General features: G+C 52.7%; 1 protein-coding gene across 1 annotated transcript in view; it reads left to right on the top strand.

Annotated features, from left to right (window-relative positions):
* Positions 1 to 13,248, top strand: part of LOC138672454 (basement membrane-specific heparan sulfate proteoglycan core protein-like) — a 213,526-nt gene that overhangs the window by 150,254 nt on the left and 50,024 nt on the right. The window contains exons 7-8 of the mRNA XM_069760432.1: positions 673 to 966; positions 2,618 to 2,860. Of these exons, the coding sequence (XP_069616533.1) occupies positions 673 to 966; positions 2,618 to 2,860 (537 nt within the window). The remainder of the gene's footprint in view (positions 1 to 672; positions 967 to 2,617; positions 2,861 to 13,248) is intronic.

Here is a 13,248-nt window from a genome sequence, read left to right on the forward strand (position 1 = left end):
TGTCCCAGCCTAAAGCCAAGGCACTGCCCCTGTGGTGACCTCACTCAGAGGCTGAATCCTCCCCTTTCTTAGAGCTGGGACAAACCATTTTTATACATAGCTCGCTGTATGAACCTCGTATACGAACAACAGAATGATCAGGATGTGCACCACATCGGGGGGATTCTTTTAAGTGTAAACACGGCATAGTTACATGACCCGCTTATGGAGAAACCCGCTCCTTACACTCGTTGGGTTTAGCTCCTAGCGATTTCCGTGAGCTATATATCTCTCGATGGACATCCGGAATATATAATCCTTATATCTCTAGCCCGTATCGGTGCCAATATACCTAACTTTCAAAGAACAATAGAGTCCCATGCTTTCTGGAACGGGCTGTACCAGTTTTGGCTGGTATTAGGTGGGAGGGGGGAATGAGGGATTTAGAGAGAGACGGCTTTTGCAGCACAGAGCAATATAAATTCTGCAGCGATCCCAGTGTTGGCATACTGGGCTCACATTACAATTATATAGCAGGGGGGAGAAAGAGTGGCTTAGAATTCCAGCCTTGTGCTGGCAGGCAGAGGAAACTGCAGCTGAGAGCTCTGTATGTTTAATTGAAGTAATCAGAACTTCTTCCTATTTCCTGACAGTGTCCATATACCTTTGATCCCTTGTTTCTTTTTCTCTTAGGAGAAGAGCAGATTACTAAAGTCACCGGTAGCAGTGTGACCTTCAGAGCGAGTGGAGATGTTCAGCCCTCGGAGATCACCTGGCTGAAAAATGAGATAAAGATCGTGGAGCTGGAGGAGGGGAAGGAGCCGGACTTCTATGGGTTCTATAATATTAAGGACAGAGTTGATTTAAACCTGACGGAGAAGACCTTCATCCTCCAGGACGTGACTCCGGAGGACAGCGGGATGTACAAGGCGGTGCTCCTGGTCAATGACAAATTTCAAAACCTCTTCTTCAGTCTGCGGGTGCTCGGTGAGTGCGGGGCCGGGGGATCGTTCCTGGCAGGAGCCGGTATTACACCAGCAGATTGTGGCACATATCTGGTCACAATGAGCGGTTAGTCGGCGACCGTCCTTCATTGGTGATATAGACTCTACAGGGCGGGATGATTTTTACAGGTTTTTCCCATTTCATCCTCTCATGCCGGCAATTACAGAATAGCTGAGCTGCGCTGTCCTCATAGCAATGAGTGGGAGTAACAGACAGGGCAGCTCGGCCTTTCTCAACGTTTTCTGCATTTCAGTCTTCCATGGTTGGAGCCTGGACGGAGGACCACCATCAGGGCATTACTGGCGTTTGGGGCCCGGTGAGCAGAGGGGGGCCCAGACCTTTTCTGCTTCTATTAAATAGTTCACGGGGACACTGATAATAAGACAAATAAAAGGCAATGTAAGCAACATAATCCAAAGTATGGTCTTAATCAAGTGGGGATATAGTAAAGAAGAAACTCCTAGAATGACTATTGAACAAAAGAAAATGGAGTCCTGACTTCATAAAACAAACATTATGAATACAATTATACATAGTGTGATATATCAGAACATGAATATCGAGGTTGATAAAGGTGGGATCCACAACGAGCGCCCCGGGAATGGGAGGTTTGGGTAAGGAACAGTTCCACAATACACATCAGTATGTGATATCAGAGACTCGTGGAAACAGTAAGTCTCACTGTGCAAATATTAGAATTTGAGCAGAACCATATCATACAGTTCACATAAAGTGCTCAGAGGTATTACTGGTATAAATTAGTCTAGCATGTGGAAGCGATGCAACGAATAAGCGTGCATATCAAGTACACCTACCCGTGATGTGAAGTGCTGGGGCACGGACCAAGAGGATTCCCGGGACCACCACCGACACACGTTTCACGTAAGCTTTTTCTATGGGGGATGAGTGGCTGATGTCCCATCTGACCTTTTAACCCCTGCATTGTAATTAGCCGGTATACTTTGCGCATGTGGTGTGTTCCTCCCACCGGATGTCATTATCAGATGTCCGGGCCTCTCTGGGAGAGCGCACGTGAGGGAAATACTGAAGGTGTGACCGTGGCCTTACAGGAACACTATTCCTCTGTTTTCCGTATTTTTGGCCTGTGTAAATTCCCCTGAGTTGTCTCTGAGCTTCTAAGAGATCGGACCCCAAGGAAGAACAGTCTTTATGTGATGAGTGTAATCTGCAGATCTGGGGTTTTCAGTGCTCTTCTTTAGATGAGCACCACTCAGTATGAGGACCCCCTTCTGACACAACAGGGGGTGGCGGTGCACCATCATGGACACTGGGTGAGATGACCTTATTATACAGTGTTCTAACCTCCTCTCCGTCACCGTTATCCCCCAGTAAGTTAGTGGGCGGCCTCCATTCTGTGGACAGGATCCGTGGTGTGAGGTCTCACCTACCTATCTGACTACAGGGGAGACAGGGCGGCAGGAGCTTGCATGACGTTTCCTCAGTGTGTGATGTAGTTGTCTATGTGGCAGTAACACCACTATTCCCATAGACCTCCACGTTTGCTTTGCTGACGCCGCCGCGTGCTCTGGTGTGGATATTATTGCGGCACACCCTTCGGTCGCAGTACATGGGGTTAGCAGGAGCTGATCCATTTCCTTCTTGTCTTCTACAGATCCGGTGTGTAAAGTCTCCGTACAGACCATGACTGTGGGGCACAACGTTACGCTGAGCTGCTCCTGCTCCTCGGATGGCGCTCGACCCTCGCAGTATAAATGGCGAAACGTCAGTCACCGAGTGTCCGACCAGCAGAACCTCACTGTATCCATGGGGAAAGAGCCGCAGACTTTGTGGTGTGTCGCCAGTAATGAGGTCTCCAGTAGTGAAGCCACCGTCACTGTGCCCCGCCGAGGACCAGGTGAGTGTGTACGGCGGTCTACAGGCACCTGATGTGAGGCAGGTGTATACGGCTTTATTCACATGTGCCTCCTCTTTCATGTCTCCCTGCCTCTTTTTGCCTTAGGCTGGAAGTGCAGTGGGGCGGGGAAATCAACTGGACTGCTGCTTCTCAGTGCATTGCCGCACCCCCAAGGCACTTCCAGCCTCATTTGCATACAGTTTCTACATTAAATTTCTAATGATTGGCCAATTAGATTTCTATGAGAAAAGTATAATTTCTATTGGCGCTTACACAGCTGTAAAGAAAAGAAAATGAAGGGTGGCAGAATTGTTTTTATTTTTAAGCTCACCTCCCTAAGAAAATGTCATTATCGTAAGTGCAGAAAGCGGGATCAATAAACCCATCCTCTCACCACGAAAACAATGGAAAATAACATGGTCTGGAAGGAACATACAATGGAGGTGTCCTCGGTGTCGCCGTCCCCTTCTGACCGGTCAAGCACCTTCCTGCCAATGAATAATGTAACAACGGATCCCGAGGAACAATGTAACAACGGATCCCGAGGAACAATGGCCGAACTGCGGGTTTTACCATTTCTTCTTCGCCTCATTGGGGGACACAGACCGTGGGTGTATGCTGCTGCCAATAGGAGGCTGACACTAAGTGATACAAAAAAAGTTAGCTCCTCCTCTGCAGTATACACCCTCCTGCTGGCTCTCAGCTCCTCCCCCGCAGTATACACCCTCCTGCTGGCTCTCAGCTCCTCCCCCGCAGTATACACCCTCCTGCTGGCTCTCAGCTCCTCCCCTGAAGTATACACCCTCCTGCTGGCTCTCGGCTCCTCCCCTGCAGTATACACCCTCCTGCCGGCTCTCGGCTCCTCCCCTGCAGTATACACCCTCCTGCTGGCTCTCGGCTCCTCCCCTGCAGTATACACCCTCCTGCTGGCTCTCAGCTCCTCCCCTGCAGTATACACCCTCCTGCTGGCTCTCAGCTCCTCCCCTGCAGTATACACCCTCCTGCTGGCTCTCGGCTCCTCCCCTGCAGTATACACCCTCCTGCTGGCTCTCGGCTCCTCCCCTACAGTATACACCCTCCTGCTGGCTCTCGGCTCCTCCCCTACAGTATACACCCTCCTGCTGGCTCTCGGCTCCTCCCCTGTAGTATACACCCTCCTGCTGGCTCTCAGCTCCTCCCCTGCAGTATACACCCTCCTGCCGGCTCTCAGCTCCTCCTCTGCAGTGTACACCCTCCTGCTGGCTCTCAGCTCCTCCCCTGCAGTGTACACCCTCCTGCTGGCTCTCAGCTCCTCCCCTGCAGTATACACCCTCCTGCTGGCTCTCGGCTCCTCTCCTGCAGTATACACCCTCATGCTGGCTCTCGGCTCCTCCCCTGCAGTATACACCCTCCTGCTGGCTCTCGGCTCCTCCCCTGCAGTATACACCCTCCTGCTGGCTCTCGGCTCCTCCCCTGCAGTATACACCCTCCTGCTGGCTCTCGGCTCCTCCCCTGCAGTATACACCCTCCTGCTGGCTCTCGGCTCCTCCCCTGCAGTATACACCCTCCTGCTGGCTCTCGGCTCCTCCCCTGCAGTATACACCCTCCTGCTGGCTCTCGGCTCCTCCCCTGCAGTATACACCCTCCTGCTGGCTCTCACCTCCTCCCCTGCAGTATACACCTCCTGCTGGCTCTCACCTCCTCCCCTGCAGTATACACCCTCCTGCCGGCTCTCAGCTCCTCCCCTGCAGTATACACCCTCCTGCTGGCTCTCACCTCCTCCCCTGCAGTATACACCCTCCTGCTGGCTCTCACCTCCTCCCCTGCAGTATACACCCTCCTGCTGGCTCTCAGCTCCTCCCCTGCAGTATACACCCTCCTGCTGGCTCTCGGCTCCTCCCCTGCAGTATACACCCTCCTGCTGGCTCTTACCTCCTCCTCTGCAGTATACACCCTCCTGCTGGCTCTCGGCTCCTCCCCTGCAGTATACACCCTCCCGCTGGCTCTCAGCTCCTCCCCTGCAGTATACACCCTCCTGCCGGCTCTCAGCTCCTCCCGTGCAGTATACACCCTCCTGCTGGCTCTCAGCTCCTCCCCTGCAGTATACACCTCCTGCTGGCTCTCAGCTCCTCCTCTGCAGTATACACCTCCTGCTGGCTCTCGGCTCCTCCCCTGCAGTATACACCCTCCTGCCGGCTCTCAGCTCCTCCCGTGCAGTATACACCCTCCTGCCGGCTCTCAGCTCCTCCCCTGCAGTATACACCCTCCTGCTGGCTCTCACCTCCTCCCCTGCAGTATACATCCTCCTGCCGGCTCTCAGCTCCTCCCCTGCAGTATACACCTCCTGCCGGCTCTCAGCTCCTCCTCTGCAGTGTACACCCTCCTGCTGGCTCTTACCTCCTCCCCTGCAGTATACACCCTCCTGCCGGCTCTCAGCTCCTCCCTTGCAGTATACACCCTCCTGCTGGCTCTCACCTCCTCCCCTGCAGTATACACCCTCCTGCCGGCTCTCAGCTCCTCCCTTGCAGTATACACCCTCCTGCTGGCTCTCACCTCCTCCCCTGCAGTATACACCCTCCTGCTGGCTCTCACCTCCTCCCCTGCAGTATACACCTCCCTGCTGGCTCTCAGCTCCTCCCCTGCAGTATACACCCTCCTGCCGGCTCCCAGCTCCTCCCGTGCAGTATACACCCTCCTGCTGGCTCTCGGCTCCTCCCCTGCAGTATACACCCTCCTGCTGGCTCTTACCTCCTCCCCTGCAGTATACACCCTCCTGCTGGCTCTCAGCTCCTCCCCTGCAGTATACACCCTCCTGCTGGCTCTCAGCTCCTCCCCTGCAGTATACACCCTCCTGCTGGCTCTCGGCTCCTCTCCTGCAGTATACACCCTCCTGCTGGCTCTCGGCTCCTCTCCTGCAGTATACACCCTCCTGCTGGCTCTCGGCTCCTCCCCTGCAGTATACACCCTCCTGCTGGCTCTTACCTCCTCCCCTGCAGTATACACCCTCCTGCTGGCTCTCGGCTCCTCCCCTGCAGTATACACCCCCCTGCTGGCTCTCGGCTCCTCCCCTGCAGTATACACCCTCCTGCCGGCTCTCAGCTCCTCCCCTGCAGTATACACCCTCCTGCCGGCTCTCACCTCCTCCCCTGCAGTATACACCCTCCTGCTGGCTCTCAGCTCCTCCCCTGCAGTATACACCCTCCTGCCGGCTCTCAGCTCCTCCCCTGCAGTATACACCCTCCTGCTGGCTCTCACCTCCTCCCCTGCAGTATACACCCTCCTGCCGGCTCTCAGCTCCTCCCCTGCAGTATACACCCTCCTGCCGGCTCTCAGCTCCTCCCCTGCAGTATACACCCTCCTGCCGGCTCTCAGCTCCTCCCCTGCAGTATACACCCTCCTGCCGGCTCTCAGCTCCTCCCCTGCAGTATACACCCTCCTGCTGGCTCTCAGCTCCTCCCCTGCAGTATACACCCTCCTGCCGGCTCTCAGCTCCTCCCCTGCAGTATACACCCTCCTGCTGGCTCTCAGCTCCTCCCCTGCTGTATACACCCTCCTGCTGGCTCTCGGCTCCTCCCCTGCAGTATACACCCTCCTGCTGGCTCTCAGCTCCTCCTCTGCAGTATACACCCTCCTGCTGGCTCTCAGCTCCTCCTCTGCAGTATACACCCTCCTGCTGGCTCTCAGCTCCTCCCCTGCAGTATACACCCTCCTGCCGGCTCTCAGCTCCTCCCCTGCAGTATACACCCTCCTGCTGGCTCTCGGCTCCTCCCCTGCAGTATACACCCTCCTGCTGGCTCTCAGCTCCTCCCCTGCAGTATACACCCTCCTGCTGGCTCTCAGCTCCTCCCCTGCAGTATACACCCTCCTGCTGGCTCTCGGCTCCTCCCCTGCAGTATACACCCTCCTGCTGGCTCTTACCTCCTCCCCTGCAGTATACACCCTCCTGCTGGCTCTCACCTCCTCCCCTGCAGTATACACCCTCCTGCTGGCTCTTACCTCCTCCCCTGCAGTATACACCCTCCTGCTGGCTCTTACCTCCTCCCCCGCAGTATACACCCTCCTGCTGGCTCTTACCTCCTCCCCTGCAGTATACACCCTCCTGCTGGCTCTCAGCTCCTCCTCTGCAGTATACACCCTCCTGCTGGCTCTCAGCTCCTCCTCTGCAGTATACACCCTCCTGCTGGCTCTCAGCTCCTCCCCTGCAGTATACACCCTCCTGCCGGCTCTCAGCTCCTCCCCTGCAGTATACACCCTCCTGCTGGCTCTCGGCTCCTCCCCTGCAGTATACACCCTCCTGCTGGCTCTCAGCTCCTCCCCTGCAGTATACACCCTCCTGCTGGCTCTCAGCTCCTCCCCTGCAGTATACACCCTCCTGCTGGCTCTCGGCTCCTCCCCTGCAGTATACACCCTCCTGCTGGCTCTTACCTCCTCCCCTGCAGTATACACCCTCCTGCTGGCTCTCACCTCCTCCCCTGCAGTATACACCCTCCTGCTGGCTCTTACCTCCTCCCCTGCAGTATACACCCTCCTGCTGGCTCTTACCTCCTCCCCCGCAGTATACATCCTCCTGCCGGCTCTCAGCTAACCAGTTCTTGCTTAGTGTCTGTAGGAGGCACATGGGTCTGTTTCAGACCCCAACGTTTTTATTTTATTGTTTACTTTTTTTTTTTTTTGCATTAAAGGGGCACATCGACTCTACATCAGTACCCGGGTAAGGAAGTCCCTGGTCTCCGTGGTCTTAAAGGCGCATGACCAGTATTCCCTGGTCTTAAAGGCGCATGACCAGTATTCCCTGGTCTTAAAGGCGAATGACCAGTATTCCCTGGTTTTAAAGGTGCACGACCAGTATTCTCTGGTCTTAAAGGTGCATGACCAGTATTCTCTGGTCTTAAAGGTGCATGACCAGTATTCTCTGGTCTTAAAGGTGCATGACCAGTGTTCTCTGGTCTTAAAGGTGCATGACCAGTATTCTCTGGTCTTAAAGGTGCATGACCAGTATTCTCTGGTCTTAAAGGTGCAGGACCAGTATTCTCTGGTCTTAAAGGTGCATGACCAGTATTCTCTGTTCTTAAAGGCGCATGACCAGTATTCCCCGGTCTTAAAGGCGCATGGCCAGTATTCCCCGGTCTTAAAGGCGCATGACCAGTATTCTCTGGTCTTAAAGGGGCATGACCAGTATTCTCTGGTCTTAAAGGCGCATGGCCAGTATTCCCCGGTCTTAAAGGCGCATGACCAGTATTCTCTGGTCTTAAAGGGGCATGACCAGTATTCTCTGGTCTTAAAGGTGCATGACCAGTATTCTCTGGTCTTAAAGGTGCATGACCAGTATTCTCTGGTCTTAAAGGTGCAGGACCAGTATTCTCTGGTCTTAAAGGTGCATGACCAGTATTCTCTGTTCTTAAAGGCGCATGACCAGTATTCCCCGGTCTTAAAGGCGCATGGCCAGTATTCCCCGGTCTTAAAGGCGCATGACCAGTATTCTCTGGTCTTAAAGGGGCATGACCAGTATTCTCTGGTCTTAAAGGCGCATGGCCAGTATTCCCCGGTCTTAAAGGCGCATGACCAGTATTCTCTGGTCTTAAAGGGGCATGACCAGTATTCTCTGGTCTTAAAGGCGCATGACCAGTATTCCCTGGTCTTAAAGGCGCTTGATCAGTCCGAGGAGCCCTCCGCCGCCGACCCCAGCTTTATCCTCTAGTTCCCCTCAGTGGACTTCTTCACTGACCAATCCATGGTTCTCTGACCAAGAGATTGAATCCCTCTGTGTCCCCTCTGTGTTTGGAGTGCTCGCAGGACCAATATACATGGTCCCTATGCTACATGGGAGCCGTCGGCTAGCAGGGGCCGCAAGTATTCTAGAAATGTGCAGGCGTCTAGAAACTTGCAGGCATCTAGAAAACGGAAGTTTTCGTTTCCTGCTCCCTCACCAATGATTTGATGACAACAAGGCTCTGAATGTGGATTGGATATTGCCTGAGCTTGCCAGAGCTTCAGAGACTAAACTCCCTCGAGAGCATTTACCATTCAATTCGGATAAGCGATTCACTGGACAGAAGCCTCTACGTGGGATGCCATGCCTGGCCTGTTTTTTAAGGGCGACGGGTCCTTTAAAGGGCACCGATCTCCCCACACCATCAACAGACGAGCACACGGAGTGTCGCCTCCATGTTTCCTCTTCTGCATCCAGGCCTAACGCCAGACAACCTGTCCTGTCCACCTGGAGACCTGAACTCTGTGGACATATAGAGGCTCCCTTTTTGGCATATGAGCTCCCCCCTCTGCATCACCACTATTTAGTGGATGATGCAAGAGGGCGGACAATTCCTCTCCACTTCCCTGTTAAGAGGTTGATGGATCGAGGGTTCCTAATTTTTATCTCTGCACCGTGAAAAGAGGAGATGGCAAGAGACTATGACCTGCTGGATGCAGCCGCACATTCTGTCATGGGGCAGATTAACCGGGTAGAATCTCCTGTGGTATACCTACCAGTATCCCTACCTGATGGGTCATCAATTAAAAATACCACGGACTGTCAGATAGCAAATCTGGTTCGTTCCGTCTTGCGGCTTCGGGTCCAGCGCTCTATCCTCCCTAGCGGCCGCATGGATTGCTAGAGCAATGGTCTCCTAGCCGGGAGACCTTAACTACCTTGATTCACACCAGCAACAACTGGCCAATCAAATCCTTTGAGCGGGAGACTGACAAAGGATTGTATAAGGATTGTCCAGCACAGTCTAGATCTAAGGGATCTTGGTTCCAAACAGGGGAACGAAAAGTAAGATCGACCCTGGACCTCGAACTTCTAACAACCTTTGACATGGTCCTCCTTCTTTGGATGGAGTTCCTCCGCTCAGCCATTACTTCAACAGAAAAAGGTGCAGTTTCCGGCATCCATCGACATTCGGGTTGCTTGCCCTCTGCAAAAATTCCTTCACCTTTCCATTCGTCAACAGCATTTTCAAGTCACAACCTTGTCCTTCGGCCTTGCTTCCGCACCCAGAGTGTTCGCTCGGGTCATGGCGGATGTCATGTTTCTCTTGCACTCTAGAGACGTGCTCGTCCTGCCCTGTTTGGTCTGTCTAGCCCCCCTTCCAGGACTACGCTGAGTCGTCTATATCTCTTGCGATAGCTTCTCTCCTGGGCTGACAGCTACACTTAGACAAGTTCTCCTCATTTCCAGCCCAGCAGATATCCTTTTTGAGGATGATCCTGCACACTTCTAGAAGGATGGTAATTCTTCCTCGAGACAAGGTCATGGCCCTTCAACAGGGAGCTCGCGCAAGGAGAGTTCTGAGGACTTGATTACTCACCCCCTCATTTCATTCGATTTGCTAAGAGAGTTCTGAGGAAAAATGGTGACGACAATGGAAGCGGTTTCCTTCGCTCCGCTCGTTTTCAGCAAGTCAAACAGACTTTCAGACAATAGTCTCTGAGCTCCTTCTTCATCCAGGGCCTTTCTCCCGGTTCAATGGTTATTAGTAACTTCCAATGCCAGTCTTCTTCTCCCCATCATTGTTCTGGAGATCCGAACGGTAGTCTTACAGCAGGTCCACTGCCTTCTGGCAGGTCACCCTATCCGAATTCAATTGGATAATGCCACGGCGGTGCCTTACGTCAGTCATCTAGCAGGTACCCACGGTCAGGCGCCATCACTTTCTCTGATGGGCCGAAGTCTATTCGGCAGTATATATCCCAGAAGTAGAACTCTGAACGGCTAACAAATTCAGCCATCAGGGTTCCGCCTCAAGTCAGTGGGAACTTCTCCCCGAAGTCTTCCATCAGATCTGTCCTTACTGGAGCTCTCCAGTTGTAGGTGGGATGACATCCAGACTGAAGGCCAATGTACTCGAGTTCGTGGTTCGGCCTCGAGATCCAAGAGTCATCGCTCTCCATGCTCTGGTTCTGCCGTGGTACCAGTTTCCATAACTCCCCTTCCACTGCTTCCGAAAGCCTTTCGGAAGCAGAAAGGGGCCCCAGTGATCCTCAGAGATCCGCACTGACCACGTCCGTTTTTTTGTTTGCGGAGCTAGTATCTTCTCGCCTTATCGCAGCACAACTGCAAGTAGGGACTTTCTCACAGGGAGTTTTTCACACGTAGTTCTTCCCTATCGCATACCGTTAGATCATTGGGACCTTATTATTCCTAGGAGCCTTACAGTAGGCTCCTTTTTCATCCGGGCAGACTTTACTATCAGGGAAAGTCGTCCCGTTCTCCTCTGCGATATTCTCACTCTGACGAGTCTTCGGAGCTAGCTTCTCAGCTCTTTCAGACTTTTTTCCCTTATTACCTTCGAGGCAAGGTTGTCCTCAGGCCATCTCCATCCCTAGTTACCAAGGTGGTACTGTATTACCACTGTTATGAGGGCATAGTTCTTCCCTCATCTCTTTTGGCTCCAGTCCACAAAATGGAATAAGATCCCCCATATTCTGGCCGAAGTGAGTGCTCTGAGTAGGTACGTCTTGAGGACTGCGTCCTTCTGAAGGTTGGACGTTTTATTTGGGCTTCCTGACGGCAGAGGAAGGCTTCCTGACATTTTCAGGAAGGGTTTAGCCGTTTCATCGACCATGATAACATGGTGAATTCTTTTCACCATCCAGGAGTCCTTCCGTGCTAGATGTCAGCCTATCTCCCTGTCTATCAAGGGTTCTAGGCACCAGGCGTCAGCAAGGCACGCCTGCAAGCTTGCGGATTCGTCCAGTCCGCATGCATTCTTGAAGCACTATAATTCCCACACTTCCACAGACGTGAGTCTGGGCAGGCGGACTCTGGAGGCCGCGGTGGCGCACTTGTAAGTAGCGGTTACACAGGGCCTGATCTATTGTTGTCCCCACCCAGGGACTGCTTTGGGACGTCCCACGGTCTGTGTCCCCCAATGAGGCGAAGGAGAAATAGGGATTTTTGTGTACTCACCGTAAAATCCTTTTCTCCGAGCCATTCATTGGGGGACACAGCTCCCACCCTGTTATTAGCTTATGCTTGTTTTTTTATAATCTGACATGCTATACTCTCATATATAATATGACATGCTATACGCTCATATATTGTTATTGATCTCCTACTGCTTTTGCACCAAACTGGTTAGCTGAGAGCCAGCAGGAGGGTGTATACTGCAGGGGAGGAGCTTTTTTTTTTGTATCACTTAGTGTCAGTCTCCTATTGGCAGCAGCATACACCCACGGTCTGTGTCCCCCAATGAATGGCTCGGAGAAAAGGATTTTATGGTGAGTACACAAAAATCCCTATTTCACCATATTTTCAGTGTTTTGTGTGATAAGATGAATGGAGTCAGTGAAAACGACGACTCACCACATAAAAAACAATCCTGATACGGCGATGGGGGAAGAGTAAAAAGACGCGATGACTCTTGAAAGAAAGCAGAGCAAATGAACGGAGCACAGAAACCTCCCTTGTTGTTAAAGGGTTAAAAAGACTCAGACTTAAAGGGCCACTGTCACCCCCTCCAGCCGTTATAAACTAAAAGAGCCACCTTGTTAGAATGCAGCATTACTGCTGCACAAGGTGGCTCTTTTAGTTTATAACGGCTGGAGGGGGTGACAGAGGCCCTTTAAGAGCTGTGGGGTGTGGGCGCTCGGCACGGCACTGTATATAGGGAAGGGCGGTACTGTACACTTCACATATATTGAATGTGGGATTCCATCAGCGTCCAGCACACCGTGGTTACATGGTGATGGATGTGAGGGGTGACGCCGGCATTACTGGATGGTTAGTGACACACCCATGATGGTGCCGTAGAGCAAGGCGGCAGATGGCGGCACAGGTAGCTCGGTGCTTCCACCTCCGGGTATTGCAATATACAGTATAAAGATGAGCTTCAGTGGAGGACCAAGATGGTGGCACAGGGGCCCCTGTTATCATAGTAACCCATTGGCACCCTGTGGAGACACAGCATTGTATCTTATTTAACTAGACGTCTATTTTTAGCAAACCAAGAAGAATAGACTGTTACCTGTATGTTGACTTTTCAATTTAAGCCAATTCATCAGGCCCCATCACGAGGGACACGGATCTACTATTCTACAGGAAACAACTTAGGGGACCGAGGCCCGGGTTGGAAGAATACAGATCTGCTTCATTGATCATCACTGAACCATGGATATGTTTGGAGAAAGCCAGGAATGGGACCAGTCGGTAACCTTGTTCCATTAAGATGTTCGGAGAAGCCAGGTTGTGACCCTCCGGTCACGTGGCCTTGTATCTCAGTGGACTGTCATCTTCCTATGCTTGTTATTACCTCCTCTCTGTGCGTGTCACAGGTAGGGGAGTCGGCCCTGGGAGCTCTGAAGTTACAGCTGCCAATATCCCGGCGAGTCAGCGGAAGGGTGAGATTCTGTAATGTGCACCATCTTGGGTATTTTGCTGGGACTGTTCTACATGTTATTTGCCTGTT

This window comes from Ranitomeya imitator, chromosome 3 (assembly GCF_032444005.1).
Source record: "Ranitomeya imitator isolate aRanImi1 chromosome 3, aRanImi1.pri, whole genome shotgun sequence".
NCBI classification, from domain to species: domain Eukaryota; kingdom Metazoa; phylum Chordata; class Amphibia; order Anura; family Dendrobatidae; genus Ranitomeya; species Ranitomeya imitator.